The sequence below is a fragment of the Scomber scombrus genome, chromosome 14 (assembly GCF_963691925.1).
Source record: "Scomber scombrus chromosome 14, fScoSco1.1, whole genome shotgun sequence".
NCBI classification, from domain to species: Eukaryota; Metazoa; Chordata; class Actinopteri; order Scombriformes; family Scombridae; genus Scomber; species Scomber scombrus.
Window position 1 is genome coordinate 752,366 of NC_084983.1, and position 25,626 is coordinate 777,991.

The 25,626-nt window shown below is 39.1% G+C and overlaps 1 protein-coding gene across 1 annotated transcript; it reads left to right on the plus strand.

Annotated features, from left to right (window-relative positions):
• The first annotated feature begins 1,272 nt into the window (after positions 1-1,272).
• smfn (small fragment nuclease) lies at positions 1,273-9,923 on the plus strand. The gene is made up of 7 exons (XM_062433423.1): positions 1,273-1,655; positions 2,271-2,354; positions 2,437-2,514; positions 5,362-5,473; positions 5,564-5,672; positions 6,567-6,620; positions 9,486-9,923. The coding sequence occupies exons 1-7, from the start codon at positions 1,320-1,322 to the stop codon at positions 9,607-9,609; spliced, it is 897 nt and encodes a 298-aa protein (XP_062289407.1). The 5' UTR covers positions 1,273-1,319; the 3' UTR covers positions 9,610-9,923.
• Positions 9,924-25,626: the final 15,703 nt, after the last annotated feature.

A 25,626-nucleotide genomic window follows, 5' to 3' on the forward strand; every position in this document is an offset into this window, starting at 1 on the left:
AGGCTTCTTTTCTCTTTCTTATTTTCTGTTTCAAGTAGGCTACGTCTCTGCTTCATCTACTGATCCTGAAAAGAATGTCAGACTTTCCTAACCACTTTTCCTTGATGGAAAACATCACAAGGTCAAGGAAAGATGTGAAGGAGCAATTATAAGGACTTAGGAAAGCACAACTGTGGTGCTAAGAACCTAACTGCACTTACACTGGGCTTCATAAATGTGTGACAGCAGATGTTATTGACGTGGGTCTGCTGTGGTGAAACTACAAAGTTCTGACGATTGACTACAAAATGTGCATCTTACATTTTTTGTCCCTGTGTTTTTACTGTTTTATACACACTGTATAAATGTGGGCAGCACAGGGAAAAATATTACTACATTACAGAGGTTGGAATTGAATTTAAAAAAGGAATACAGGCTACCAGTCACAGAACTGGGACACAATTGTCACATTGAGAATGCTCACTCTCAACCTCAACCTCCTGATCCTAATTATTGTATGAAAATAATAAATGTATGCAAGATAGACATAACATGTTGGACCTACAAATCTACTATCATTATTAAGTTTCAAAAATGTTGAATTAAAAACATCATCTGACTAAAATGTCTCAAATCCCTCTTTCCTGAAAGACAGAATTCTGTGTTATAGTTATAGTTATTATATAAATAGAACAGAATGTCTTTATTGTCATTGTACAAAGCACAATGAAATTGAGATGCCGTCCTTAAAAGTGCAGAAACAAGAATACAATAAATAATTATTTCTAAAAAAAGGCCATTATTTACTGCGGTTTTTTAATCTATTAGTGTGTACTTTCAATGTCCTGAAGCGTATCTCTGAGGACAGCAGGTCAAAGAGCGAGTGTCCTGGGTGAGATGGGTCCCTGAGGATATGGAGAGATTTGCATGAAAACAAATAATTTATTCAAAATAAAATATTGAATTTATTTGTATTTTTTTCAAATTTCAATATGAAAAAAATGTGGAATTTCAGTTTCAAATCTCTTTTTCGAATGAATAAAACATATGACCTCGATTTAGCTCCATAACATATCACCCTGTCAGCTCCTATAACACCACAGACATACAGATACACTAGCAGTCAAACGTTTGGACAACCCTTTCCTATTCATTTGAATGAGAAAGCGTGTCCAACCGTTTAACTGGTACTGTCTATAATACAGCCATGATTCGACCTTCCTATCATGGCCGCCATTTAGACACTTCCGAGTCATTTCAGTTAGTTAGGGACCTTCCTAAGCAAAAAAAAAAAGTAAGTAGTAGTTTTTACGACAGTTCAGAACAGAAGTCAGCCCAGGATGCCGGTCAGCTCGCGGGGTTCGGCGTGTGTCCTGGCGGCTGTGCGCAGTGTTAGCAGCGTGCGCAGTGTTGGCAGAGTTAGCAGTGTTAGCAGCGTGCGCAGTGTTGGCAGAGTTAGCAGTGTTAGCAGCGTGCGCAGTGTCGGCAGAGTTAGCAGTGTTAGCAGCGTTGGCAGTGTAAGCAGTGTTAGCAGAGCTAACAGTGTACACAGCAGCACACCGGTAACACGGCTCGCCGCGTATTCCACACTCACTTCCTATTTTGACGTCCGGGCGTCCAGAAGTAGCATGTCGTCCTCCGCTATGTCCCAGAGGATGGTGTGGGTGGACCTGGAGGCAAGTCATCCTGACCCGCTGAGACAGTCTTCTACTTACTTGTATCTTAGCTAATGATACAGCACATGTGTTGTGTCTCATATGAAAACACTGCCTCGTGAAAAGAGTCTGCTGTTCCTTGTTCATGAAATGCTGAACTCCTGCTTTTAAAAACATTTGGTATTTAGATTCTAGTTCGCACGTCTCTGCCTTCTAATTACTACCATCACAAGTACTTGTGTTACTCCTGTCCATACAATGAACTATCAAATGATACATTACGTTTATTATGTATGATAGCAAGTTCAGACTAATATTTGGGGTGTAAATGTCTGCTCTCTTTGCCATGATGTTTAATTAATGGATGACATCATGTGCCTGCATGTCATCTGCAGGAAATGGTTGATACAACCTTCCTTTTATAAAATACTGTTTGTTTGCTTTCAACAATGGATGATGGACTTATAACATTTGGTGATTGATGCTGTGATGAAATGTTTAGTTTGCTGGAAAATGTTAACTTATTACTTAGTATCACTAACTACACTCATGTGGGTTACCTGCAGGGTGAAATGAATACAGTATCCATACTGTATAATTACGTCTAAACACTTACCTGTGTCTCTGTGTTATTAGATGACAGGTCTGGACATTGAGAAGGACAAGATTATTGAGATGGCATGCATTATCACAGACTCTGACCTGAACATTCTGGCTGAGGTAAGAAAACATAAACATCATTGGACTGTTTCTCTTTTTCTATTTGTCCTGTGACTTTAACTGGTCTGTTCTTGGTTGTCAGGGGCCCAACTTGATAATCAACCAGCCAGATGAGCTGCTGGATGGGATGTCAGAGTGGTGTAAAGAGCATCACGGCAAGGTAAGTTGTCTCTGTGCTCAGGGGTTTGAAGAAAAGATAGAAGTCACACAAAGCAGCAAAGAATCTTGCACTGCTCTTTATCAGTTGCACATTTTAACTATTTTGCACCTTTAGCCCCAAACACAGTGCTGTGATGGGAAACTGTCTCAGCTGTTTATTGCAGGGCTAATACACAGTGTGCAGCTACAACCAGCCATTGTTTATGTTGTGTGACTGAATTAGAGATGCTCCTAAAACATTGTTGATTTTATCTCAAAATAACATAACTATATAACTCTGAATCAGAGAGGGGAGATGGAACCAGAGGACAGCGTGAGGCAGAGCAGAGAGACTGCTCTCTGTTTGTTCTGACGTTCTCTGCTCTGTTTTTTGAATGGTAGTGATGTCAGCTAAACTACTTTTGCAGCAGATGCAGGTACAACCTCCTCTACTGCTATCCATTATGATTCACTATTCCGCTCACAGCGCTGTCAACAGCCAATTAAGAAAGCACTCTCCGGTGTGCCAGGATTCATAAGTCACACTTTTTATTTCTCTGACTGTGTGGATCTCGTTCATACCACAAAAGAGAACAAAGGCATTGAAACAAGAGTTTTGCAGGCAAAACATGAGACTTGTGTCGGTTATGGGAGGTCAGTGTGGGATGGCTGCTGTGCAGGGGAGCTGGATTATATGTAACTCATTAAACCAACATCAGGCCTGTGTTAAAACAATACAGGGGGCTGTGATGTGGGGGCATGTTGTTTAAGGTACCAGTGAGACAATGAAATACAATCCAGACACTAAGGGCCTGATTTACTAAAGGTCTGTGTGTGTAGAAACGTGTGCAGACTTGACATCACCCACAAAAAATGTGCAAGCTGATCTACTAACGCAGCGCACAGCGAGGTTTGCATCTTACATCAGTGTAAGATAATACACTCTGTCCATTTAATATGTTTACCATAATGAATATGTAATATGAGACGTTTTAACCCCAGTGTGAAAAATACAGGGAGGAGAAAATGTAAATATGTTATTTAGCACACACATTGTGATTTACCAAACCTGAAAGTATTATTTCTGAAGCTAACTGTGTCTATAAATAATACCTTTGAAGGACAGGTATTAACCTGCTGCACTGTGCTCAGATGACTTCTGTTACTGTAGAGAGGAGGAGACGGAGGCACAATGACAGAATACACACAGGACTGAGTTTTTACACCTGTTAATATTTTTAGAGTGGAATATTTGTGGTTTTACTAACAGCATTGACTTCATCACTAATATTCTCCCATATGTTGGTTTTTCTGGTAATATTAGTTTTTGTTATAACTCAATATATTAGTTAACCTCTTCCACTAGAACCTGATCACATTTCATTCCAAACTCTCCATAAAGACACAAAACCCTCATTTAAATACTGCTGTCTGCACCCTGTTGCACCTGTTTTCATTTACACACTTATTCTTAGTAGATCACCTGCAAAACGCACACAAACTAAACACGCAATCTATTGCACTGCGCACGCAATTTAGTACCTACTATTTGGGATCTTAGTAAATCAGTATTACAAGTGTTTGTAATACTCACCGACAGGATTTTACAACTCTGGAAAGTTGTTGTGGAGGCAGTAGATCCTCACCACGACAATTGTGAGGTAACCAGCAGCAACGCAGCATTCACGTTAAAAAGTAATCCACCAGGATTATACACCTGCATGTGCACCTTTGTTGATGCATCAAGCTGAGGTGTCCACTGTGAGCCAGCCCTGATCTGAGTTCAGCTCTGTTGGGACTGTTGATTCTTCTCTCTGTTCAGTTCAGCATGTTTGTGAGTGTTTGTGAGAGACGTACTGCAGAGTTTCCATTGTGACTGTGTGATGAGATAACATTGAATTATAGCTACGCCTCAATGTCAACATGGCAGCAGTATAGAACAGCTGAGCAAGTAGAAAAGATCATTATTTTGTGGTGTCTGCTAGGTTTTGTTCAAGTGTTCTACATCACAACGTTCTGATCACATGTGAATGTTTCAGTAACATCATGTCTACACAGGAGTGTCACACATATTCACTGAACAGATACAGTGCTGGTGATTCACACACATAACCACAACCCACAGTGTCTGCTTAGCTTTCAAGTCTATTTTCTTTCTTTTAATGGATCTAATCACAATGATTGTGTTGTGGGCTCTGGCCAAGGGGCATTTTTAATTTTGGTAATGTTTAAGTAGTTTAACAAGTGGACTATAAATATCTGATGGCTATGGCCTCACATGTGTCCATTGATTACTTTTCTTTATGTCATAAATAAATAAATACTTTGAGGGTGTTTTAGGGCACTTGAGGGACTGAGAAATCAATTTGAAGACAACTTATTTTAAAGCAACATACTGTTGATGTCAGCTGTCTGATAAATAGTCCCCAGTGTTTCCCCTATGTACATTCAGCAGCACCGCTACAAAAATGACTGTGCTTGCAGTAACGTGACGTTAACTATGTTGATCACTTGCTTGATTTCATTAGAAGTTGCTAGCAGCTAGTTAATCATATAACTTCACTTTTGTCTTCGGTGTAGGCTAGGCCTCATAACACAACCTGCCCCCTCCCATCATAAGCTACTGAAGTAGGGGGAGGACAAGGGCAGACAATCCAACTCTCCCGGACGTTCCGGGAGTCTCCCGCATATTGATAGCGGCTCCTTGACTCCCGCAGAGATGTTATGTCACTTTTAAACTTTTTGTTTCCCCCTGCTTTTGGCTGTCTTCTGTATCCATCCCATCAGTCTGGCCTAGAAATGAATAAAATATGAAATATTGTTTTAAAGTATGTGTATTAAAAGTGTTCCATGTAATTGTGTATGTTAGTCAGGACTGACCCAGGCTGTACGGGACAGTAGAATCACCCTGGAGCAAGCTGAGTATGAGTTCCTGTCCTTCGTCAGACAGCACACCCCTCCTGGACAGTGTCCTCTCGCTGGTAATTTCCTCTTAAGCACCAGCAGCAGAACTGTGTTATTGTTCAACTGATTTGTCTCCTACAGACATCCCTTACTTCCTCCTCCTGCAGGCAACTCTGTGCATGCTGACAAGAGGTTCCTGGACAAGTACATGCCACAGTTCATGTACCACCTCCACTACAGAATCATTGACGTCAGCACCATCAAGGAGCTTTGCAGGTGTGTGTGTGTGTGTGTGTGTGTGTGTGTGTGTGTGTGTGTGTGTGTGTGTGTGTGTGTGTGTGTGTGTGTGTGTGTGTGTGTGTGTGTGTGTGTGTGTGTGTGTGTGTGTGTGTGTGTGTGTGTGTGTGTGTGTGTGTGTGTGTGTGTGTGTGTGTGTGTGTGTGCAGGGTAGATTTTCCTTTTGGTGAATACATCTCAGGAGACCATCCTCTTGAAAGTTTGTGAGCCTTTGAGAATTTGCTCTGTTTCTGCATAAATATGGCCAAACATGTAATTAGATTTTTACACAATTCCTAAAACTAGATAAAGGAAACCCAATGCAAGAAACCAGACAAAGACATTAAATATATTCATTAATTGTTCATCCCTCCAGTACAGTTCACTGTCCACTGTAGAATCAATAAGGAGCACTGAGGCGGTTCTGGCAACACATGGTGACCTAACACCTTACATTGACACTTTATGATCCTTTTTTGCTTTAATCTGTCCCCTGTCTGTATATGTGACACAAAGAGGCAATTTAGTGTGTGTACTGTGTGCGTGTGCTACGTTGTGGAAAAGTTCTCAGCCTCTGGTCGTTGTAATGAGACTTTTTTCAGTGCTGTGTTTTGTTCACATGAGATGAATAAATATTTGAATATTTTCCACATTTGTCCCTCCCCTGTTCCTCTGCTGGGTTCAATCCTTGCTCATATCATTAAGGCCGTATTGTTAATCCAAACCCTGTCATCTGTTTGCAGTAAAGTGTGTGATTTTCACAGCAACTAAGTAAACGATAGAGCAGAATATGAAACAATAGACCTTTTTCTCTCATCCTGTGATATATATCATCATATCATTCAGCCCTAGTATGACGAGCAAACTGAGATGAATGACTTTTTTTTCTTTCAGACGGTGGTTTTCAGACGACTATAAGATGGTACCTCACAAGAAAGCATCCCACAGGTCTGTACCACCAGTTTTCCACAACAAGCCCTGAGCCTCATTACCCCGAGGATGCTGTATGTGTGAACGCAGCATGTTTCAGTCATTCAGACCAGATATTAAACAGCCAGCTCACTAGTACAAAGTCCATGTGTGGTCCCATTGAACCCATGTGTGAATACAGCGGTGAATTGTCTGGAGAATTCACAGAGAAGTAAGATAAGTTATTCCTTTATTAGTCCACAGTGAGGAAATGTACATTGTAACAGCAGCAAGTCGATAGTAAAATTAGAAAGGGTATCAATAAAAATAAAAAAGAATAATAAGTACACAAGCAATAAAAAAAAGTATAGTAAAAAAAAAAAAGTAACATAATGAACAAGAGTAATATCGGCGTTGTCAGAATAACATATCTGAGTCTGATACTGATATTGTACACGTTTTAGAGTGAGAAGAAATATATTTCACAGTTGAACTGAAGTAATAGTATACCTGAAACACTGAGTGGAATACTGCTACTACTGCTCACTGCTATAGTGCAACAAAATCCATCAGTGAGGGAGACGGTCTGCACTGACACTAGCACTAATATGAGAGAGAGACTTCCAGTGATTTCTTTTAATCCAAGATCTTTTATTGACATTTTTTCATTATAACAAATGTGCAGTGCTGGATAGCCATTACAGAGACATGAGATGGGTGTGAGTACATATCAATCACACCATGCACAAATGAGATGTATAAAAAATACATAAAGAATAATAAAAAAGAAAAGAAAAATAATGAAATTGAACAATGTATAAAATAATCCCTCCCATGTCATTGCCAGATTACTAGTCATAGCATAAGATCACTGTTCAACCAAAAGCACGGAGCGTGTAACAAGTAAACAGCATAGCTGAGCTGTACTCAAGGGCAGTGATTTTTTGTAAAATAAAAGCAGCTTTATTTCTGATGAAAAGCTGAAAACAAAGAAGAAAACCCAGCTGAATTGTTCACGTGCTGCCTCCTGACACCTTGACTAAACCAAACACTATTTCCTGTACGTGTACACATCTGAACAGCTCTAGTAACATTTCAGCTCTAGTAACATTTATGAATGTGTTGTGAATGAAAGCAGTAACATTGCAGGTAACTGCCCATTAAATATAGGAATTTATTTCATCTAGTAGTAATAATGACTAGGAATTCAATACAAACTTTAAAAAAAAAAAAGCATTACACATAACATTTTATTACATTTAAGTCGACTATAACCCAATGATTATTTCCCCCATTAACTGGTATTATGGGTGGATATTTGCCTAAATGTTTTTTTTTTTTGTTTTTTTTTAATACTTAAATTTTTATTAGATTTTTGACAGAAGATCGCAAACAACAAACATCACAGTACATAAAATAAATAAAAACAAGACATGGTCAGACACGTGACATCCTCTACATCTTCACAATATGTATGAGTTTTGGACAGGGGTTTCATCACAGTATTACTTCATTTGTAGCCCGTATATAATGCAAAAGGCAAATTACATATTTAAACACTCTTTTAAATAGTTTACTGGCAATCCCCAAACACCTTCCCTACTCCAACAAAAAACATTGTCCATTTCGTCCATCTTGCGTTATACAAGTCTTGTCTCAGTCTAAGTAAAAAAGTCAATCTTTCCATCTCATGGATCTCTTTTACAATTGCTAGCCAACTGTTGACTGTAGGTGGGTTGGTTTGTAACCATTTACGAGTGATTGTGATCAGTATTTTTAAAAGATATGTATCATTCCCTGTTATTCCTTCTGGTAGATCACCGAGATAAAGAGTCGTACATATCCATAGAATCTGGTGTCCAAGAATACGCTGCATAGTTCTCTGGGTATTTTCCCAAAATGGTTATAATCTTGGGCAGCTCCAAAAAATGTGGTGGTGGTTTGCCTCATCATCCCCACAATATCTCCAGCATGTGTGAACAGTTGTTTTTAGATATGTTTTCATTTCAGGAGTGATGAAGAAACGGACAAGGTTTTTCCAACAGAATTCACACCAATACATAGAACAAGAAGTAGAGAAGGCTGTTTCACACATATTTTCCCATTGCTGGCTGGTTATTTTGTCCTTTAATTCTTTCTCCCATCTCTCTTTGATATATGCTGTGGTATTTCCTCTACCCCTAGCAATACCCTGGTAAAGCATTGAAATTGCTGATTTAGAAGTACTAGCATATGCATGTATTATTAATTGTATTATTTCATTAGATTCTGTAGATACTTCTTTTTTCCAAATTTCTTTTAAAAAATATTGTCGCAACTGTAAATACCTAAAAAAAAAGGTGCAATTTTCCATCTTAATGTTTGGAAGTTTTGTAATGTGTTCTTTTCCATTATATTACAGTTAGCAGTGATACCATTATTTGTCTAGTATTTAAATTTAGAATCCATACCATTTGGCTTAAAATCAGTATCATGTTCAGGCCATCTACAGTTTTTTAATTGAGTCCACATATTTAATTTTTTCATTTGTAATGTAAATGAGATGAGAGGGTATGCAGGAATTTGGTGCTGCTCACTCTTTCCACAGCAGCACCATCGATGGCCACATTCCACATTGCTTCCACCACATACACATACATCCCACCTTGCCCTATGTTGTTCTGTTGAGTTTTACGGCAGTTGGTTTCCATAGATGTTGCATTGCCCTCACCTCATCTATTCCAGTTTTGCCATGTGAAAAAGTGTAAGACAGAAATGTTCCTGAACGTAGCTGCATGTTAGAAAATCACTTTCAAAATGAACTGAAATGAATTGCAATGATCCTTACAGTCTGGTTTATGCTCACACTCAAGGTTGAGAAGAATATGAATAATAAAGATTTCAAACCTGTGTTGTCTCCTACAGAGCCTTGGATGACATCACAGAGAGCATTAAGGAGCTACAGTTCTACAGAGCCAACATCTTTAAAGCTTCAACAGATGAGAAGAAGCGCAAGATTATAGAAAACGGAGGCAGCAACAACAGTTAATACACACGAGTGAGACCATGGAGCCTTCAGTGTACTGTAGCTGTATTACCACAACCAAGCAGTTTGATCATTCAGTGTAATTTATGCAAATGTCTTCATTGCTTTTAGTTTTTGTTCTTATTTAGCTCCATAATGATCCTTTGTTTCACTATCATTAAAGAGTTCTCTTAAAGGTTTCATGAAAGGGAACAACATTCTAGTAAAAAAACAACTATTTTTCAGTGTTTAAAAGAAACATTTGTATTAATTTATCTTCAGTCTGGGATTTATTTTCATTTACCCTTGTTTTTAAAAATGAAACCAAATAAACTCAGTGGAGGAAGTACTCCAGTCCACCTGTGTCACTTTATCAACTTAAAACATACAAGCATGATAGCTGAATCAATCAATCAATCAATCAATCAATCAATCAATCAATCAATCAATCTATCTTTATTTATATAGCGCCAAATCACAACAAAGTCATCTCAAGGCACTTTACACATAGAGCAGGTTCTAAACCGAACTCTTTGATTTAATTCAAAGAGTGATGGGAATAACGCCGTTATAAATAAACAGCGTTACTTTTTTCAGTAACGAGTAATCATGAGAAACGAGTTTCCCCTGTTACAACACTGTTACCGCTAAAAAAATGTGGCATTACTTCTTCAGACCTCACTGAAGTGTTTTTTCCGAACAGGTGCTTCTCTCTCTCTGTCTCCCTGCCAAAAAGCGGCTGCACTTAAAGGCTTAACCAAAGACAGAGGAGGACGCAAATGAGACACAATCTCCTGGAATCTGGAGCGAGGGAGCAAGAAGTGTGCTGTAGTGACTGAGCATGTGTGTGTGTGTGTGTGTGTGTGTGACTATCAATGCAGCGTGTGAGAATGCAGCGTGTGAGAGCTAAGTTCTGTGTTGCTGCTTATTAGACGAATGGCACCCCCCCCCCCCCCCCCACACACACACACACCCCACCACCCGACCTTTTTATTTATTTATTCGTTTCCAGTACAATTTTCCATAGTTATTAAGAGAAGTTTATATTGTTATTGCTTTTTGAGGAATAAAATTCAATTGCTGCACATCTGCTACATGTACAATTTTATTATTTACTTCTTTTTAGTACATTTCTTAAGCATCATTTAATTTTGAATGTGTTTTGGGCCAGTTGTTGTTGATTGGGGCAGACAAGTTATTTGACATGTTTGAACATTTTAAAAAGTAACGTAATAGTTACTTTTCCTGGCAATTAATTACTTTGACTTTGATGTAACTCAGTTACTTTTTGGGAGAAGTAATGAGTAACTATAATTAATTACTTTTTCAAAGTTACGTGCCCAACATTATGCAGCACTAATTGACTCCTTTAACAGAGTATTGAATATGTTGTTCAATCAGATGAATGGCTAAAGTACACACAAAATAGTCATATGTGTACTAAATGTTATTTGTGTGTAGTGTTGAAGGACACTTGTCCCACAAGTCATTACAGCTGGAAAGTACAAATCTAGTGTACATAATACATATGTACTATACATTTGTATTCTGGTTATTAAGTCTTTAAATTTGAGGCAGACTGTCCAGAAACTTTGCAAAGTTGAAGTATGATTGATGTGTAGATATGTAGTGGTGCAGTATCACTTCCTATTAGTACAAAACGGTACATTATTATGTCATTTATTTTATTGCCAAACAGTAAAGTATATAACTCAGAGTATAGAGTGTACAGTATAAATGCTGTTGGAACAGCACAGTGTAGTGTCATAGGAACAACACTAGATGGCAGTGCTGTCTTTGAATGATTTAAAGTACAGCACAGTGTCTTGTCCTGTTTAACAGTCGGATAGAAAATCAATAATGATAATTTTGGGAACTGATGAGTGTAACGTATGAAGATAGATGACTACAAATCAGCTGGGATGAACATGATTTCATAGTGTGTAATGATGCTGCATTATGACACAGTGTATCATTAAGTTGACTTCATTGTTTCCTGTTACAAGGATCAAATTCAAGAGCTTATTTCATTGCACACATAATCATTTCCACTGGTAGAAGTGCAGATGAATAAATAGATGAAACAGTTCAATGTTTTGCAGCACACTGGAACACGTGCTTACTGTTGTACAATATGACACATCAATGGGAATTTACTTAAGCCCATTCAAAGTCCTGTGTTCAAAGTTCAGGGTTCATGTCTATCAACTGATGGAAAAGTTACAATTTACTGTCCCAGTTTAGTTCAGAGTACGTATTTGTTAAATATTTACTGTGCATCATGTGCTTCATCTCAGATGATGACATCACATTCATATACAATATTTTGAGCCATTTCATATTTTGAATTAAAAAAACTGATAATATTTAGCCTGATAAATCTATAATAGATTTATTTTAAACAACTGAAGTTGCAATAAACAATAATTAGCCTCACTAGATGTCAGCAAACAATTATTTACTATGTATAGTGAAGTAATGGTGACCAGAGCAGAGAATTAAGCCACACTATTTCTGAGCTCCTCTGTTCTTTGTTCTGGTAGCTGCTCCGGCTACGTGAGCGTTTTAGTGCATGTGAATCCCTACATATCTTTCGCATCTGTTTCCAAGATGGTGGCCATATGACCATCGCAATTCTGCCGCTAATCCAGGTTGGGGTCGCAGTGGTAGGCTGAGCATAGAAACCCAGACATTCTTCTGCACAGCAACACCATCCAGATCCTCCTGGAGGATCTCAAGGTGTTCCAGGCCAGGACAGATATTTAAACCCTCCAGCATGATCTGAGTTTGCCCTGGAGTCTTCTACCAGCCTACAGGGAGATGTCCACGTGGCATCCTGACCAGGTACCCAAACCACATCAGCCAGCTCCTTACAATGGGAAGGAGCAGTGCCTCTGGTCCTAATCCCACCCCCCACCACCCTTTGCCTTCAGGCTCAGCTCTGTCGTTGGTCTGAGATGCTGGTACTATAGTGTGATTTGTAGTGGCTGAATGTTGTTATTTTTATTTTATTTTTTATTGCAATTTAAAATATATATATAGATACTGTATGTTATAATTGAACAATAAACTAGATTACATCATGTTTTGGCTGTTAGCTGTTTCTCTCAAAACCTGTGAAGAGGACATAAGCAGCTTTTGTGTGTGTTAACCTGTAGTATAAACTCCCAAGACATCAAGACATCTTGTACAATGAAAGAAATGTGTGCGTTAGAGAGAGAGGGAAAGGGCGCGGGTAGTCAAGTGGTTAGAGCGCATGCCATATACACAGCTGACCCCGGTTCAAATCCCGGTCGGAGGTCCTTTGCTGCTGCCCCCCCCCCCTCTCTCTCCCATGTTTCCTGTCGGTCTACTGTTAAATAAAGGCGTCTGTGCCGAAAAAATCTTTTAAAAAGGAGAGAGAGGGAAAGTAGGGGAGGGGTCTGTACTTGACATTGCAATATGATTGTTGATTCATTTTAAACTCTCCTGTCTTCATCCCACCATTGCCTCCACAGCAATTTCCTTTTTTTATCTAACTACAAATCAATGGGGTAGCAGACAACTTGCTTTTCACACATACACGTACATGCACACTGTGTGAACATGTGACAGCCCTCAGACTCAATCTCTGCCTCCCAGATTTGAGTTAATCTGACAAGGCAGGTCATGAAAGGGAAGGCGAAAAGCCTCTGCTAACTCATCTTCAAAGTGAGGTTGAGGATGTGGAGATGGATAGACAGTGTTCTAACTTGGACTGTGTGCATCGATGTTACGGTGTGAAAACTCTGCGGCCGTTTCCTGACCCCTGACTAGCAGCCAAGCTGTCAGTCAAGTCTTTGTGAGCTTTGTTTGTTTTTTTCTTCAACGGACAGACTGAGACAGCTTCTTAGCTTATGTACTACCACGGGCTCCAGTCAACTGCTGCATCCACCATCATACAGAACAAATCTTTATAACCTGAATAGAATGGCTTCTTCAAGTACTGTATGTGAGGACAAAGTGCTAAAATTACTGATGTCTGACAGGTATCATTATTTGATGAGTGTGATGATAATAATAATACATTTTAGATAGCTATAAATAACAATATACAAAAATATAATATACAGTAAAACAATAAAATATACTAATACAATATAAATGGATAAAATTAAGACATGACATGAAAGAGTTAAATGCTTTTTTTTTCTTTTAAAGAAGCAGAGATTTAAAAGCAGCGATAAAATGAGCAAATGATCTCAGCAGGTAAGTCATTCTAGAGCTTGGGGGCCTAGGCTGCAAAAGCTTGATAGCCCTTAGTCACCAGCTGGGCTTTGAGAATGACCAGCAAGGCACCACCAGTCTGTCAGGCACATGATGGGTTAGTAGATCTTTGATATAATTATGGGCCTTGAAGGTCAACAGTAAATGTTAAAAAATCAGTGTGAAAATGATTGGGAAGCCAATGCAAGGAGGATATAATTGGAGTGATATGATCTTGTCTCCTTAACCAATGATAATCTTAGCAACAGCATTTTTAATCATTTTGAAAGAAATCAAGGGAAGCCTGAGTAATAACTGTAGATGACATTACACAAATCTAGATAAGAACAAATAAAAGCATACACAATCCTGTTTAAATCCTCAAAGAATAAGAAGGCTTATATTTTTTAATGAGCTCATTAGCTTAGTTGACTTGATGTTCAGGCCGTCATTCACGCCCTCCCGTCAGCTGCTGTCACTCAAACTCCTGCTGACGGTAGGTTCAGGAGATGACGTTAAAGTGGAGCCGCGGAAATTAAAGAAGATTATTTTGTAATTTCTCTACAAAAACATAATTTCACAAGACTTTAACTAGAAGAGAGAAAGAGGATAAAGCAGCAGCAGGTGATGGAGGAGCTGAGACCCGGAGCTTCTCCCGCTGCTGTTATGATAAACGGAGCTGGCTAGCTGGATGCAGTGTGAGTTATTCCTTTTATTGCTTTATCTGTTTGCTGTTTCAAAGTGTCAGCACCGAAACGTTGTGGACAACGACAGGGGAACGAGACCTAAAACATCTCTCTGAAAAAATGCAAACAGAAAGCTGCAGCCATCGAGACAATAGCATGGAGCTACTGAAGACACAATAACTAAAATATAGGTGGTGTCTCTTTTTAAGCATATTACCTTATTGGTAACTCTGCTTTAACTGCTGGTATCTTTAGGTGATGTGAGTGAAATGTGCATTTTATCATGTCTAATTATAATTTTTATTCCTCTCTCTGTGGGTCAGAGATACTATACTGGGACAAACCAGGGGACATTATAGTGTGTTGTGTTGTTTTTAGATTGGTTTTTCTTTCTTATTTTTATTTTCTTGCTGCGGTATGAAGTGGTGCTACGGTTTTTTTGAAACAACAGAAAAGGTTCTATTGGATAAGAACAAGTTGAGAGCAGAACCTTTAAGACCAACCCAAGTTTCATATGCACATGATACACATGCTGTAGAAGGATGGCATGGTCTACTGTATTAAGGAGGGAATACAGTGGAGGTACTGTTCACAGAGTCAGTAACCTTAATTAAAAGTTTGGATTTATGGGAATTGCAGATTACAAATCAAACAAGAGAAATGATCTTGCTCCTTTAACAACAGTCTTTCTAGGATGTCAGTGGAGATTTGTAATGTTTTAGCTTTCCATATGAGTTCAGCTTTTCTGCATTGTCTCTTGAGGGCCTGAGTATGCTCATTGAGCCCTGAAGAAGGATTTAGCTTTTCTGTTTGATTTTATGAGGAATTAGCCAGAGCATCTAGGCACTGTTGCTGCATAAAAGAGTTTGATGTTATGGTATTGGAGACAGCTTCACAGAATGTACTGATAGAATCAGCATTAGGAACACATGACACAAGGCCAGTGGGAGGAGATAAGGGAACATTATAAAGAATGGCTTTATGATCTGAGACATAAAAGTCAATGAGGTTCACATTTGTGAGGAGAAAACCACTGATGAGGACCAGATCCTTTTAGAATGTGTGACACCAAGAATTTAGCTTGAATTAAAATACTCAATATGATCCAGGAAATCATGGGACGGATTGGACAACATAAGACAACAAACATGGATATTGAAGTCACCATGGATATTTGGGTGTAATAAGAGAGAGGAGCTCAGAAACCTGAATAAAAACATTTAATTTAACTTAGGAGGAATGTATAAATATATAGAGAGAAGAGGAACTTGACCAGAAATGAAAAAAAAACAGTTAAAAGAACCCAATGACAGAAAAGAGCACTCTGATCTGCTTGATTTCTGAAGGCAGCAGGACTGATGATACATGTTGATAAATCCACAGCCACAGTGCAGGGCTGTGACGCACAGTTATTCTGTGTTTACCTTCATTAAATCACCTAAAAATGACACCAAGCTGCTACAGTATGACCACACACACCTCTACACACATCAGACTGGTCATTAATGACTCCATATTTAGCTGATGTGCATTGGGAGCTTGTAATGTCTTAAAAGTTTAGATGGTGAGGTTTTGCTCTAAAACATGGTTTGACCCAAACTGTGTTTGTCTCAGCAGCCACAGATAGTGAATTATTGGTAATGTAAACATGAGGGAATAATGTATAATGATCATTTTGTGTCATGTGGAAGTAAAAACTTAAAATATTGCACCTTCAATTTTACAATGAGGGTGTTTCTCTGCCTACAGCACACATTTAAATGATCTGAAAGCAGTGTAAAGAGCAGGCATACATGACTACAACGGGAGGAGAAGAGGACTGTTGTAGTTGTGATGACATACAGTACAGCATTCTGATGTTTTTAATGCAAATGTTTCTAAACTGCTAGTTGACAATGATCAGCCAGGTCTGACATTGAAAACAGACAAAAAGCATGTTTGATCAATTTGTCAAGCTTATGATATGAAACGTGTGACTGACATTATAGTTTCAGTATGTTTGCGTGCATCACTTGTTCTTCCACTGTAAAGTCAATCACAGTTTTCTACAGCAACACTTGTGATCACATCTTCACAACCTCCATGCGTCCTGCCCCCCTTCCCCTGCTGCTGTGAAAGGCACCACTGCAGAGTGCTCTCCCACCTGCTGTTCATCATGAAAATGAACACATAACACTGAGCTGTAATTAGGTGTATTTTAAGAGATGCACTCCACAAGGAAACATCTGGGCTTCATGATGAGCATTTCACCTCTGCAGCAAGCACGACACACAGGCCTGTGACCTCTGTGGTGCAGTACAGCAGCAAGCTGATCGTCTCTGCAGTGCACTTGACAGAGCCATGGCCCTGCTTGGTGTATTTGATTACTTTGATTAAGAGCGATGATTATGGGGAGGGACGAGGCACTGCGGCTCTAATGGAGGGAATCAGGAGACAACCTGCCTCTAAGAAAGCATTGTTTGGCATCAGTAGGTTTTCACCCTCTCAGGGAGCCTTTGATGTGTATATACGTATGTGTGCCTGTGCATATGAATGACACTGCATAATGCTAATGAATGACCTGATGTCAAAAGCACCAACATGTGGAGATGATTCACATCTTACTGCAAAGCTTTTGTCTCTACTAAAGATCACACTGACAGTTCACTGTGTATGATGTATGATCACTTTTAACTATGCGCCAGACCAAACAATTAGAGAAAATTTCAAATTCAATTGGGAATCAAATCTATGAAATATTTGCCTCAAGATCTATCTCAACTGAAATCTATAAATTATGATCCTTTAGTCTCTCAAAAAAAATTGGACATTGGAAGATGGAGTTTAATCCCATTTACAAGTTTGGCTTCAGAGCAACACATCAATTATTTCTCTGACAAAAATATTAGTCTTTACAATTATCATCACAAAATAATGACTGTTTTAAAATGTGATCTAAACTTTTTACTTTGATCTATTCTCTATCCTCAGACTGGAACAAGTATTCAAGAACATGTTGATGCAATCAAAAGCATCATGCAACCGCATCTTCTTGCTGTGGGGATGAAGAGGAGTGCTGTCCATGAATCCTTTATTATTGTGGACAAGCAGGCCATACCATGCAAGTCAACCACCAGTTCCCTGGGAGCTTTTGATGAACTGTTTAAGGCACACTTTGTATTTGGTACCAGGTACAATCAGATGCTCCACAACATGTACACCTTCATACAGACAACGATTTACAACATAGATATTGGTCAAGTCCAGGAGAGCCCACGTGTTGCTGAGATCAGGGCCAGGCTGCTGCACTAGTTAATACATGACTTGCAAGGTGAGAAACATATTTGTCACTTTTCTCTCAAATTTCCTGCATTAGTATTGTCAGTGATTTTTCTCATTTAACTCAGTCTTATCTGACAGCATGGCCCTGATTTGTTTTGTTTGCCACTCTCATTTTGTGTCAACCAATGACCTTGTGAGGCATATGCGGTTGATTCGTGGTTTATATCCAGGTAAATCACTTCGCCTATAATGTGCTCAGGCAGGATGTTGTCATGTTTTTAGTACCTTCTCAGGTTTCAGGAAACATTTAAACTCAAAACATGAGAACATTGAGACTGAAGCTGAAAGTGATAACGCTGTTGAAAGCTATGATACTGTAGATGATACTACATCACAACATTTTGAAGGAGCAGCCAGTAGCTCTAAAGTTCTGCCCCCAACCAACACTAGTGCTCGTGACATGTGTGCATCTGCTGTTGCGCAGCTTCAAGTTGCTGGTGTAGGTCAGTCCACTTTAAACCATTTAATATCATCCATGGAAGAAATTATAATGGAGGTACAAAGTCAAACTAAAGATGCAGCTTTGACATTTTTATCTTCTCAGGATACAGATGTGAAAGCTAAAATTGAACAAACCTTTAAAGCACTTGAAAACCCTTTTACTGCATTGAACACTGAATCAAAACGTAATGCATATTTTGGACAAAAATGGAGAACTGTTGAACCTATTGAAAAAGTACTTGGTGTCAGATTCGAAAATAGAAGAAACAGGAGCACTGGAACTTATGACCAAGTAGTTGTAACTGACAAATGTGCTTATGTTCCAATTCTAGAAACATTACAGTCTATTCTAAGTAATCCAAACCTTAGTGATTTGTATTATGTCAAACCATACTCACAAAGATGGTGTTTATTTTGATATAAATGATGGGCTATATATAAAGAAACATCCTCTTTTTTCTCAACAAAGGAATGCATTACAAATTCAACTGTTTTTTGATGAGTTTCAGACTGCTAATCCATTAGGATCCAAAAAAGGTGTACATAAATTAGGGGGTATATATTTTCCACTTAGAAATTTTCCACCAAAGTTAAATTCTTCTTTAATCAACATACATTTGTGTGCACTTTTTCATGCCCAGGACATTAAAACTTATGGTTTTGACGCCACCTTGAGCCAATCGTAAATGACTTGAAAGTGCTTGAAAATGATGGGATCAAAGTTCCCATGTTCAAAAGTCCAGGTCGTGGCAGTATTGTGCAGGTTACTGCCGATAACCTTGGCATACATGGACTGTTTGGTTAAAGACATGCTTGCAGAACATTGTCATGCTGTACAAACAAATCCACAGCTTCCTCATGTATATGGTGTGAAGCGATCATGTTTGTTAAACTCTCTGCAATATTTCAACACAACTGATAACTTCTCTGTTGATATCATGCATGACATTCTAGAGGGTGTTGCACAGTTGGAAGTAAAACTTGTATTGGAGTATTTGCAGGAAAACTTCTTAACTGCAAAAGAACTGGCTGGTAGAATAGAGTCATTCAACTATGGGTACACTGAGAGGAGAAATCGTCCCCCTGCAGTCAAGTTCTTTGATGGAAGCAATGATTTGGGCCTGAATGCCATTCAGTCTTGGTGTTTACTGCGAAACATGCCATTGATATTTGGTGATCTAGTGCAGATAGGCAATGAGTACTGGTATCTGTTATTGTTACTGCTGCAGATAGTAAATATTGTTTTTTCACCCATCCTAACAAATGGTATGACCATCTTTCTGAAGCACATTATTGTTGACCATCATCAGCTTTTTAAGCGCCTGTTTCCCTCTAGAAATCTTTTGCCTAAGCATCATTTCATGACTCATTATGCTTGATGAATAAGGAATATAGGACCACTGCTGCACATGTGGTGTATGAGTTATGAGGCAAAGCATAACTTTTTCAAAACTCAACTGAAAAGTTTAAAAAAACATCACCAAGACTTTGGCTAAAAAACATCAAAAATACATGGCTTTGCATTGGGAATCTTTCAGCCTGAGCAGAGTAACTATTGGTCCAGGAAAGATGATACCCATTACAGATTTGCAAGAAAGTCCAGAAATTGCAGGCAAACTAAATGTAGCGATATCTGATAATGTTCTGTTGGTGAAATGGGTGAAGCATTATGGTACTGAGTATCGCCCTGGCTTGGTAGTGTGTGTTGAGATTAATGAGGAGATGCCAGTATTTTGTAAAATCAGTACCATTATTGTGAAAGATGAGAAAGTTATACTTGCAGGCTCTGGTGTGGAAAATATTTGTTTTGATGAACATTATCATGCCTTTAAAGTTTTGTTAAAGCCATCCCAGGCACTTAAGGTGGTCAGTGTTCAAGAGTTGGTCTATTTTAAGCCAATGGATATTCAAATGTCATATGGGCCAACAGATTCTTCACTGTTTGTAGTACCATATTGCCATATGATGCAGCCTTAACCAGTGTTTTGTTGTTGTCTGGCTGAGGTCGTCCTGCTTACTGCTTAAAGCAGTAGTTAAATTGTTATTGTTATCCAACCTTAGCTATTTTTCTGTCATCTGTAATGATTCTGTGTTGCTTGTGAAATGCACTTTAAATGTTTTCAAGGTTATAAATGTCAGGATTTTACATTTTAACATGTGTTTTGAGAGATTTACTCCATTTTTCTAACTGAAAATACAATTTTACTATGGAGTGTGTGTTAAAGGGAGCTTTTACATGCTTTTTTATGTTTACTTTTAATGTAATTGTTTAATATCAATAAATTGGTATTAATGTATGGATATAATTGTGTTTGTGTTTTTCCCCCTGCAAACATTTTAGGTTTTGTGTTATATCTCTACACAGTGAGCTATAAAAGATTTGATTATGTGTAACACTGGCAGGAGTTAGTTAAAAATCAACACTCTTTAGAGTCATTTCTTCAACATGTAGTGTTAAGTAGGCTTAAGACTGGAAGAAATGTTATTTTTTAACACTTAACTCTTCAGTTTCAAATGTGAATAACTTTATGGGTGTTATTTATCACATAGTGTTAAATGTGATTGACACTTTTCAGTGTAGTGTAGTGTAAAATATTAACTCTTGCCAGAGTCAAATTGACTGGAAATGTAACTCTATGTTCAGTGTACATTTTACACTCTGTAGATAGGGACCATATGTTCACTGAGGTAGAGTTGAAATTGACTCTTTAAGTGTTATATTCACACTGGCGATTTTACTGTGCGGTCGCGCACGCGCTAAACTCAAGGTTAACATACTCAGAGTTGATTGAACTAATTCAGATCAGCTGTTCTGGAACCGGATACTCAGAGTTTCCCATCTCAGAGTAAGTCAACTCAGAGTTCTGGGTTAGACTCAGAGTTAGTTGAACCTCCTACCTGGAATACCCCCTGGTCTCTGGGATCTGGTTGAGGAAAAAACAAAGAAGGGATACAATTACTCTATCTCTGTATACAACGTACTCCTCCTGTAAAGATTTACAGGTGAATACAAAACAATCAAATGTATACCATAAAAATACTCAAAATGCTACCGTGTCAAACAAGCAGAACAAAAATACGTAGCTTATTAACTGACCCTGTACTAAAGCTTTCTGATCTTTCATTCTGTACTGTTGTGTGTGTCCTGGTTAGGGCTTTTAGGCTAAAGCTAGCAGACTCTACGTATAACAGTAACTCGACCTGTTTAACATATCAAGTTACGTGCTGACAGAGCGTACACACAAAGAGATAACCACACCGTCACTGAATGTAAACATGGCTAAACATGCTGCTAAAGTAACACACACATAATGAATTGACGTTAGCGTAACAAAAGCTAACTTTAGCCTGAAGTTAGCAGCCCATTTGCGCCAGGACTATGTGGAAAACGTACTAATGTATAAGCTTACTATGAAATTTATCGATTATTTTAACAGCATTTGTAACTTACCTTCGAAAAAATATCCTTGTGGCGAGCCTTAAGGTGCCGCTTAAGGTTGGTCGTATTTTTTCCGCCTACTTTGTGGCCACATTTGTCACCGTCTTCCTTCACAATACACTCTGTTTGATTATCTGCTGGGTTATATTTAAAATACACCCATATGTCGTCTCTACGTTTGCGACCACCGAGCCCCTGTGTTGAAACTGCCGCCGCCATCATGGTCCATTGTCTGATGAGTAACAACAGTGTGACGTGTTGAGCACGTTGTGCGCTGCACGCCAGGTGGTGGGCGTGACCAAACAAGGATAGACTGTAGGCAGCAGCAGATACTTTTTAGGTTTTAATTGACACACACAATAAGGAGAAATGTCATGCATTTTAAACGTCACATCACCCACTAACATTTTCGTCCATTCTCGTCTCGTCAACGAAAACTCACACACGTCTCGTCATGTTTTCGTCATCAGAGAGCTATGTTTATCTCGTCACCGTCTCGTTATCGTCATGAAAAAAAGTGGCGTCAAAGAAATGATTTCGTCATCGTTGACGAAAACAACACTGTATGGCACTGTCATATTTATTATGCTGCTTTGCAGTCATTGCAAATTACAAATTTACTATCCGTAGGACACACTTTGGAAATAGTTCCAAACCACAGACATAAGCCCCGTTTCTGGAGGCGGGACCTTTCATAGGAACGTCCTCTCACTCGGTCCTCTCAGCTGTTGTGTTTCCATAGCAGAGTAGGACCCAGATAGGACCCACCGGACTCTGACGGTGACGTCACAGGGGCGACTCGCCGAAAGCATAACAGAGAAAATGACAACGAGGAGTTCGTGTACATGGCGGTGGACGCTATGAACTTGTTAGCCACAGTTAGAGACCCACGAGTCTAGCGTGTTGTTGTTATACGTCATCAAGCGCGCCGGTAAACGTCCCATGCTGCGTTCATGCAGGCTCGGAAATGCTGAAGCCTACAGAACAAATATCGGTTATAAAAACCAAATACCAATATTTCCCGATATTACATTTTTGAGTGAATATCGGCCGATAATATTGGAGGGCCGATAATATCTGACATCCCTAATATATACTACACTAATATATGATAGAGATGCAGGAGCAGATAGTGGCAGTAAAAGTACTACTCAGCTTTTTTAATAAGTTTAAAAATGAAGAAACAATATATGACTACATTATTTATATATAGATATACAGTATATATAGATAGATATATATATATATAGATATACATAGATAGATAGATAGATAGATATAGATATATAGATATACAGTTGCTAATGACTTCTACAAGAGCTAATTGGAGCCAGGAGTCAGCCAACCTGGAGTCCAATCAATGTGAAGAGATTGCAGGTGTTGGTTAAAGCTGCCCTGCCCTATAAAAACAGTTAGCTGTTCTCAAGAAGCTTTGCCTGATCTGAACCATGCCTCGCACAAAAGAGCTCTCAGAAGACCTACGATCAAGAATTGTTGACTTACATGAAGCTGGAAAGGGTTACAAAAGTATCTCTAAAAGCCTTGATGTTCATGTGTCTACGGTAAGACAGATTGTCTACAAATGGAGAAAGTTAGCACTGTTGCTCCTCTCCCTAGGCGTGGTCGTCCTGTAAAGATGACCGCAAGAGCACAGCGCAGAATGCTCAATGAGGTGAAAAAGAATCCTAGAGTGTCAGCTAAAGACTTACAAAGATCTCTGGCACATGCTAACATTTTTGATGACAAATCTACAATAGCTAAAACATTAAACAAGAATGGAGTTCATGGGAGGACACCACGGAGGAAGCCACTGCTGTCAAAGAAAAACATTGCTGCACGTTTGAAGTTTGCAAAAGAGCAACTGGATGTTCCACAGCACTACTGGCAAAATATTCTGTGGACAGATGAAACCAAAATTGAGTTGTTTGGAAGGAACACACAACGCTATGTGTGGAGAAAAAAAGGCACAGCACACCAACATCAAAACCTCATCCCAACTGTGAAATATGGTGGAAGGGGCATCATGGTTTGGGGCTGCTTTGCTGCGTAAGGGCCTGGACGGATTGCTGTCATCAACGGAAAAATGAATTCCCAATTGTATCAAAACATTTTGCAGGAAAACTTAAGACCATCTGTCCACCAACTGAAGCTCGATAGAGGATGGGTGATGCAACAGGACAACGACCCAAAGCATAAAAGTAAATCAAAGACAGAATGGCTTCAACAGAAGAAAATCCGCCTTCTGGAGTGGCCCAGTCAGAGTCCTGACCTCAACCCAATTGAGATGCTGTGGCATGACCTCAAGAGAGCAATTCACACCAAACATCCCAAAAATATTGCTGAACTGAAACAGTTTTGTAAAGAGGAATGGTCCAAAATTCCTCCTGACCGTTGTGCAGGTCTGATCTGCAACTACAGGAAACGTTTGGTTGAGGTAATAGCTGCCAAAGGAGAGTCAACCAGTTATTAAATCCAAAGGTTCACATACTTTTTCCACCCTGCACTGTGAATGCTGTTTGTCTGTTTGCCGAGGTTGTTGAAAATCGTGGCTGTGCACACGTCAGTTTTACTTCTACAGTAGTTATATCACCTTGTGACAACTGATGGGTGTAATTGCGTGGCGTAATGGTTAAACACTACGCTGTAATGGTTTTACAGTTGGTGACACACTCTGTATCAAATCCTGTGTCGGTGAGTTTTTTATTTATTTATTTATTTTTTTGGAGATGACTACACAATATGGTGACCTGGGGGGTATTCCAGGTAGGAGGTTCAACAAACTCTGAATCTAACCCTGAACTCAGAGTTGACTTACTCTGAGAAGGGAAACTCTGAGTATCCGGTTCCAGAACAGCTGATCTGAATTAGGTAAATCAACTCTGAGTATGTTAACTTTGAGTTTGGCGCGTGCACGACTACTATAAAAAGCCATCATCAATGGAGCCCCAATACCTCGAAGTCACCATGGCAACAGACAGAAAGCGTTCATGTTTCTTCACCCCAGTAGAACTCGAGGTTCTCCTGCAGGCGTATAGTGAGTATGAACATATATTCCGCAGAAGGAGTAACACCGCTGCAGCAGCGAAGGAGAGAGAAGCGGCATGGGAGAAAATTGCTGCCCGAGTCAATGCGTAAGTTTTAATGCACCACTCCACTGACTTAACATTTAACCGCACTTAAGATCGTAGCATACAGGTGAAAAAGTTGTGTATTGAATAAAATCTGATTTCCAATTAGGTGCAATCCAACGGGGGAAAAACGCAATTGGAAGCAGCTAAGAATGAAATATAAAAACATATTTCAGAAAGGTAAGGCATATTATGCTGGGCCATGATTGTATCTCACTTTGATTTTATTCATAATTGATGTAAGCTATTAAACAAAATAAATATTCATTCAGTGGCTACTTCAAGTAGTAATTTAAACCTTAAACAGAATGCTGTTAATACATGTTTCTCAATATCCTGCTTAGTATATTAATATGTTACACAATTGCAACACACTTCTATTTTATCCATATTGGAGACACATTAATATGTAGACTAAAATGTGACAATGTGTAAATGAACACTCAATAAAATACTAATTTTTAAAATGAGATTAACATTTGAGTTCTACTCAGCCAACAGGAAGAAGGCAGAGGCCCGCAAAACGGGTGGAGGGCCACCACCACCACCCCTGACAGTGGCTGAGGAACTGGCCCTGAGCCAAAACTGTGACAGGCCAGTGGCTGAAGGCATCTCTGGAGGAAGCTCCTCTGAGCCTGACACCCCCCAGGACATGAGTGCCTTCATCAGATGTGTGTGTACAGATAGATAAATATCTATAGATAGATATGTATCTATACCCAACAGTTGCAGATGGTGTCATCTGCTTAATTGAGCCTCCAGCTACTCCAATAATGGAACTCCCTGCAGTTGTAAGTACTCC